This window comes from Tarenaya hassleriana, unplaced genomic scaffold (genome assembly GCF_000463585.1).
Source record: "Tarenaya hassleriana unplaced genomic scaffold, ASM46358v1 Cleome562, whole genome shotgun sequence".
Classification (NCBI taxonomy): Eukaryota; Viridiplantae; Streptophyta; class Magnoliopsida; order Brassicales; family Cleomaceae; genus Tarenaya; species Tarenaya hassleriana.
Window position 1 is genome coordinate 6,790 of NW_010968204.1, and position 8,076 is coordinate 14,865.

Below are 8,076 nucleotides of genomic sequence, written 5' to 3' on the forward strand. Positions count from 1 at the left end.
AGTGATGACGTTGGGACGGAAGCACCTCGGGGATGTTGGTTTCGCGAAACATGAGAAATTGCTGATTGTATAGTCTTACTAGATTGCGTTGGGATGGACGAACCTGCACTATACTCTGTTATTTTGTGATCTGACATGTTCAGTAGTTGATCTCGTCCTCTTTGGTGGGGGTCTCGAGCTAGTTTCACCTCCCAACTAGAAATAATAACACAAAATAAACACAACATAATCATTCAAAACAATGTGTAAATTGAATAATTAACCACGTACCGATGATTTTCTCGGTCTACCCCTTCCTCGCCCTGGACCATAAGATATAAATGGTTCATTTTTACACATCTTAGCATTATGTCCAATCTGTTTACATTGGCTACATGTCATTTTTCTGCCGTGACAGGAATTTGACCACTCTTCGATGGAGATTCATGGGAATCCTTTGTCGCTTGAATTTTTTAGGTCGACCAGGCATATTTTTTGGGATGGGGACACCAGTTGGATCTTTTATTGTCTTCCCACTTTGCCTTATAGTAGTAATGAGACACATATCCATAAAAATGATAATGATATTCTGTAATGTTAGTAAAACATAACATTACAGATTCGATGTTCACATCGTGGCAATTCTTCCTCAATTGCCCTAATCAAACCCTACAACAAAATAATTTTGAACTTTGTTAGTATAACAACTAATATGTATACATTTAAATACACTGTAAACATTAATAATTACCTTTTGCTTGTCAGAATGTATAGTGATACTTTGTCCTTCACCGAGATCTAAATCACCTTTCAACTTGCTTACAAACCAACCCTCACGTATCATTGCTCTCAACGCGTACCACAACCCATGCAATTGGATAAACTTTATTATCACCATCCCTACCAATTGCCGCTAAAAGTTCACCCTTTAATGACCATTTTAAAAAACAACCGTCCAATCCTATAATTGGATGATAATATTCCTTCCATGTTTTCCGCAAAACCTCAAAACAAACATAAAAATGGTCAAATGATTGTTCACCACAATCATCTTCCGATGTGACACTGTCAATTTCGGTTGTTGTGTTAAGATTCGATCTAAGAAGCTCTGCCTCGTAGTCTCATAACTTAACAAATTGAGATCTCTGATCTTCAACCACTAAACCTAAAGCGATCCTCCGAGCTTTGAAGTACTTACACCGTGTCACATTTAATTCATATCTTTTCATAATTTCCTTTTGTAACTCTTCAGCTGAATACGATGGGTTTAATCTGATATCATCTGCAAAAAATTTTGCAATACGCCTAGATGTCAAAATCTCGGCCTCACGCCTCTTCAGATGGTTGTGATCATCGTGAAATATCTTCACATCCACGTGTTCATCGCCGTATGAATAGAACAATAGATTCTCCAACTACAATCTTTTTCAGTGCAAATCGCTTCGCATTTCTTGCTTTCACACCCCGAGAATTTCACGTTGAATTTTGTGTCCAACACATATTAAATTACCGCTTCTTGAAAATCTTCACCGATATTAAACGTCCTACCTAGATATAGACCATGTTCCAGGGAGCTACTTGACCCATGTTGCATTGGTTGCTTACATTGCAACCAATGCAACATTCTGTGTTTTCTGGTGTAGTTGGAAAATTATCACCATAATCATAACAGTCTACATCACTTACATATTCATCGTAATGTTGTACTGGATCCTCGAAACCCTCCTTTCCACCATCCACATGACCATAGTCATCAAACTCTTCCCTGTCTCCCAATATTTCGGGATGCTCATTATCATCACATACATTAACACAATCATCAGACTCCATACCACCTAGCATTAGAAATACACGGTTTATCAAACCAAAAAAACAGAAAAACAAAATTGATGTCGTTCAACAAAATCGACTAACAAAACTCAGACATTAACAAAGGAAAAACAACAACCGATGATCTTCGTAGATTTTGCAGATGTTTTACGGTTCGAAGCGGTGTAGATGGAGAGGAAATTTAGGGAGAGTTTTTAGGGTTCCATCGATTTGACTTCGTCTGTCAAAGTGGGAGAGTTTTAGGGTTTTATGATTGTAATCGGTTTTATCTGATTAAACCGATTCTATTTTTTGGGAAAAAATTTGGTTCATTAATCCTATATGTCAACGATGTTACGCCGACGTGTGCAACGTTTAACCAAAATTGTTTGCCACGTTTGATTTCCATATGCTTACATGACAACTAATTAACATTAGGAATTTTTTGGTTAAGTTTTAAAAAGTACAGGAATATCCTATTAGTTGGACGTAAAATAAGTATAGGTATTAAATTGAGACATATAAAAAGTATAAGATTTTTTTGGTTATTGTCCCTAATAATAAAAACAATATCTAAAGTTTAGTGGCTAAATTTTATTGCATTGAATAGAAGGAGAGGAAGATTTGAGTTATAGAATTATGTCCAAGAAGACAACACAGAGCATCCAAGTTTGTTTACATTACATTCAGCATTATATATACATAAATAGAAACTTCTACCTGATGTAGAAGTTTGCATCCATTAAACCAGTTTGTACTTTTTTTTTGTGGTGTCGGCAGGATTTATACTTTGTAGCATTATTATTAGTTCACAGATGAGTTTTTTACCCAAATAATCCACTTGGGTCGCAGCTATTTCACTGTACACCACCGAAAAAAAAAATTTCAATTTTAACCCACTTTTTGGTTGAAAAAGTCCGAAATACCCTTTTCGTTTTATTTTTTGCGACTTTATTACGATTAACATATAACTGATATATAACTAAAATAAGACATGATTTTTTTGTCACCTTTTTTAGAATCAATTGTAACTATATTTAGAATTAATTACGAAATCATAATAACGAAGTTGTTTTCGAATGGATAAATATCGTATATTTATTAAGGGTAATTTCATCTTAAAAAAAAAAAAATGTGTTCAGGTGATATAGATGCGACCCAATTGTTCATTTGAGTGATTTTACCTCACAGATGCCCCCTATGGCACTCCTATTCACTGTTGTATCACCGCCAATAGCCTCGTGCGACTATGCTTTCTGTCGCCTCCCAATATCTCTGCCGACTCGCCGCCTCCGGTCGCCGGCGCCGCGTCAGCTGTCTACCTCTCGGCGTGTGGAGGTCCAGTCACACCTACGGAACCCTATCATTTCTCCCGACGATCACTGGGGCCAATGGGCCGCGCTCTTCGCCGCCGGTGCTTTCGGTGTCTGGTATTCCGACGATCTCCCTTCTCACTCGATTTCCAGCGCTGGCGATTTTCTTTTCTGGGTCTGATTTCGGGGGAATTCACCGTTTTAAAGGTCGGAGAAGACGAAGGTAGGGAGCATTGTGAGTGGAGCGTTGACGAGCACGTTGGTAGGTCTCGCAGCGAGCAATTTGGGGCTAATTCCGCACGAAACGGCGTCGTATTCGTTTTTCATGGAGTTTCTGTTGCCTCATACGATTCCATTGCTGTTGTTTAGAGCTGACCTTCGCCGTGTCTTCCGTTCCGCTGGGTCTCTGCTTCTTGCTTTCTTACTTGGATCCAGTAAAATTCCTGACTCCCTCCTTCCATTTTTCATTTCTGATACACAAAATCTCAGAAATACTGTTTCCAACTTGCAAATGTGGCTATGCTCTCTAAGAATATTTTCAATGCATAGTTGGGGGTTCCTTAGAGGATCAGGGCATTACCAAGTTCGCATCTTTAGGCCATTTAGATGCCTGAGAAGTACATGGTGGATAACTTACTGTATTTCCTTGTGCAATTTCTGCAATGCTGATTCTGATTTTGTGACTGTGTCCTGTCCATTCTCTTCAATGACTCGCTTGTGAACTCACTAATCTATGAACTGTTAATGGCAGTTGCGACGGCTGTAGGGACATTGGTGGCGTTTATTTTGGTGCCGATGAGATCACTGGGTCCTGATAACTGGAAAATAGCTGCTGCTCTCATGGGCAGCTACATCGGCGGATGTAAGTTGTACACGCTTCCATTGAGGTATTCGGACTTTATTCATTGTCAAAGGCTCTAACTTTGGTTGGCCGTGGTCTTTTTGGATGAGTCGCAAAGGCTGCTAAGTCCATGGCAACCTCATTAAGAGTGTTACAAGGTAATATCATGGAATCAGAAACATGAATTAGACTAATCAGAATCAGAAATTAGACTATGAACTATTTAAAGGAAGAATGCCGAAACAAGCACCAGAAAAAAAGGGTATGAATTCGTGCATTAACAGCAAAGATGCCAAGCTATTCGAGTTGGACCCTTTCCTTCCAAAATCCACTAAAAGGGGCAAACGTTCTCACACCCTGGAATTTCCGCGTTAGAAGAAAACTTTACTCATTTTGGTCCTCGAATATATCTAATGACTTTGTTAATGTTTCTTTTGTGGGAAAAAGAGATTCAAATATTGTCCTTTGCACGCTCTTTTCATACAGCACTTAATTATGTTGCGATATCGGAGGCTCTATGCATTTCGCCCTCCGTGATGGCAGCAGGGGTGGCCGTAGACAATGTAATATGCGCCTTGTACTTCATGGTGTTGTTTGCATTGTCCTCAAAGATTTCCCCTGAGACCCCAACGTCTGTCACTGGTAAAGTTTATTCTCAATCCCATCTTTTTTATATCAATCTCTGGAACTATCATACCATGTAACATTTCCCGCGCATTACTAATTATTGATCTTAATACATTACACATTGCTGGACCTCTGCGTTAATCTGAACTTATTCTTCTGGCAGATGCAAAGGTAGATAGAGATCATGAATCTTGGGACAAGAACCGATTGCTTTCAACTTCTATAGCATTGTCGATATCCTTTCTGATATGTAAAGCTGCGATTTCCATAACAAAGTTCTTCAAGATTCAGGGAGGTATGCTTCCTGCAGTGACGGCCATCGTTGTCATTTTGGCAACTTTGCTCCCCGAACAGTTCCACTCCCTTGCTCCTTCTGCTGAAACCGTCGCTCTCATTCTAATGCAGGTGATTTTATTAGCATATTCATACTATTTCTGGCAAGAATACTGATGTATATCCTGAAAGTTATGATCTTTAACATCTTGTGCTTATCCAAAAAGTTGTTTTTCACGATCTTGGGAGCTACGGGGAGTGTATGGAATGTACTAAACACGGCCCCGAGTATCTTTCTCTTTGCGGTAGTTCAAGTAACGGTCCATCTCGCCGTGCTATTAGCTATGGGGAAGTTATGCCGTATCGAGAAGAAGCTACTGATTCTTGCATCAAATGCTAACATCGGGGGCCCGACCACTGCCTGTGCGATGGCTACCGCGAAAGGATGGACTTCTCTAGTAGTCCCGGGGATCCTGTCGGGCGTTTTCGGGGTCGCCATCGCGACTTTTCTCGGCATCGGATTCGGAGTGTTGGTACTCAGACGCTTGTGAGCTTCCTCTTATATGCCTTGAGCTCTTGCAAGTTGTAAGCTCAGTTGAGAAGCTACACTGATCAGTTAAAAGGGAAAGAATTAATAATTACTGTTTTGCCTGTGATAATTAAATTTTATGGATTAGTATTGGAAAAACGAAGAATTTAGATACTTTGAATTTGGGTTTTTTTTTTAATCATGAGAAAAATGATTGCCTGTTTAGGTAGAATCACGTGATCGTAAATATTGAAAAAAGGAATGCAGTGTGAAATCCAAAAGTAAAAAAAATAAGTTGAAGTTGTAAATAAATTACATGATTTTTTTTACCATAAAATTAAAACAGCTTCCAACAGTATCCGGTGGTCTCTGTCTCGATCTCACTTCTGGCTTTCCATTGACCACGTGTGCGAGAAGGGCGTGTTCATATACTCCGATGCTTCTTTCGCTCCCAACCGCAACAGACTCTCCTTCTCTTGTCTTTGCAGTGTTGACCCTTCTTGCTTTATTCATTCATAAATTAATGCATATCTTATATTATACATATTTGTATAGGATTCCTTTAGGTTCAGATTTGGATTTCATATAGAAATTCGTGCAATTCGGTTTCGATTTTTACTTAGGATTTCGTACGATTCGCTTTTTAAATAGGATTCGTTCGGTTCGTATTTGAGTTGCGTTCCATTCAGATTTGGTTTCTACGATTTCGTTCGTTTCAGTTTCGGGTTTTATATAGGATTTCGTTCGATTTGTATTCGGTTTTTCATACGATTCTATTCGATTCGTATTTGTTTTTTTATATAAAATTCATTTCTATTTGGTTTTTTATATAAAATTTAATTCGATTCGGATTTTATATGGAATTTGATTATAATTTTTGAAAAAATTATAAATTAATAGAATACAAATAATATCTAAAATTGATAAATGGACTAGTTGGATAAACTCATTAGATTCCATCGTTTAATGGATTGAAACCCAATAAACTCATTAGATTCCTTCATTTTCTTATTATTGGGTTGATCCCATTTATTGCGCGCGACTCTATTCGACAAAGCAAAACAGCAAATAACTTCCATCTAGAAGTCGTAGTCGCCGGCGATATCCGCCTCCACCTTCTCCGCCGCCTCCTCTGCGATATGATCCGTCAATGCATCCATTCCCTCCATCAATGCAATCCCTCCCAAAGCTCCGGCCACCGCTCCCACTGCCAATCCCATCCCCATCCCGCCGAATCCTCTCCCCTTCCTCCCCGTCTCCGCCGCATAACCATGTGTCGGTTGCTGACTGTACGCCGGCGCCGGCTCGTTGTACGGATACCCAATCGGCGGAGCTGCGTAGGACGCACCGTAATGCTCCGTCTGCTGCGCGTAGGGCGCAGGCGCACTGTAAGACTGAGACGGTGGCGCGTATTCAACCGGCGGCGGCGCGTGAGGTGAACCGTAACCGTACGACGGTGCGTGATACGATCTCGGAGCTGGATACCGAGAATCGCGGACCGTGACGGTGACGTCGAGCTTGCCGTGAGGACGACCGGAAGGGCGTTTGAGTTTTAGGGTTTTGGCGGTTGGGAAGTCAACGCCGGAGTCGTTGACGACGTCGCGGAGTCTGAGACGGGCAGAGCCGATGAGGGACTTGGTGCCTTCCTCCGGATCGGCGTGGACGATGTCTACGCGGAGGACATTGTCATCATCGTCGACAGGCTTCTCCGGCGGGAGAGGGATGACGAGTTTCTCGTTCCAGAGGGGACACGTGTCACCTTCCTCATCGACCCTCGTGGAGAACTTGTTGCTCTGTTGGACCCAAACGACGGCGTATGGCATGTTCCGACCGTGACGCCAGTTCACGTTCTTGATGTCCTTCGCCGACGCGATCGTCACTTCCACTTCTTTCCCCGACGACATTTTCCTTCCTTTTTTTTTTTGTTTTGAAGTGATGACAAATGCGATGGTTACGTTGTGGGTATTTATAGGGCTGAGTGGATCATGTTTCATGAACATTCAAAGATTTGGTGTGGCTGTTTTTACTATTTTGCCCTTGAAGTTTCGTTTTTGGTATGGTCTCATACATATATATATATATATATATATATATATTGGTTGGAAGTGTGGACCCGCGCTGTGTTTACTGTTTTCACCTGATAAAGGGAATTGTTAAACTAAACATAGTAAAATTGGGTAGCTCCTTCTTATTACACAGAAGAATTTTCTATTTTTGTACAAGATTATATATTATGAATAGCTTTGTTTGGAAGGAATATACCTCATAATTCCTTATAAAAAAAATGGTGAATGTAAACTGGTTAAAATATAGTTTCTATTTTATTTCTTTAAACGCTTTTATGCTAATTTTGTTAAAAAAAAAATTTAAATCGTCCTTATCCAACACATATCTAGGTGGGATTGTGCTTGTCCGATGAAATATAACTTAAACTGAAGCACACTAATAACTCAGACACGCGGAGTCAACTGAGAATTTTACTCAAATGACCTACTTGGGTCACAGCAATTTCACGCGTACACCATCCAAAACATAAGGAATTAATTTTTTTTGGAAAGACGAAATTATCCTTAATGAATACGTGATATTTGTCCGTTCGAAAACAACTTCGTTATTACGACTTCATAATTAATTCTAAATATAGTTACAATTGATTCTAAAAAAGGTGGCAAAAAAATTATCTGTCGAATTTTAAAAAAAACTAC

General features: G+C 39.9%; 2 protein-coding genes across 2 annotated transcripts; one reads left to right on the top strand and one right to left on the bottom strand.

Moving 5' to 3' along the window:
• Positions 1–2,972: 2,972 nt before the first annotated feature.
• LOC104798698 (uncharacterized membrane protein YjcL) lies at positions 2,973–5,555 on the top strand. The gene is made up of 6 exons (XM_010520875.1): positions 2,973–3,218; positions 3,309–3,535; positions 3,853–3,963; positions 4,429–4,584; positions 4,733–4,974; positions 5,070–5,555. The coding sequence occupies exons 1-6, from the start codon at positions 2,980–2,982 to the stop codon at positions 5,391–5,393; spliced, it is 1,299 nt and encodes a 432-aa protein (XP_010519177.1). The 5' UTR covers positions 2,973–2,979; the 3' UTR covers positions 5,394–5,555.
• Positions 5,556–6,315: 760 nt separating this feature from the next.
• Positions 6,316–7,284, bottom strand: LOC104798699 (protein SRC2-like). Its single transcript, XM_010520876.1, has one exon. It carries the CDS (start codon positions 7,273–7,275, stop codon positions 6,451–6,453), a length of 825 nt encoding a protein of 274 aa, XP_010519178.1. The 5' UTR covers positions 7,276–7,284; the 3' UTR covers positions 6,316–6,450.
• Between the last annotated feature and the right edge of the window lie 792 nt (positions 7,285–8,076).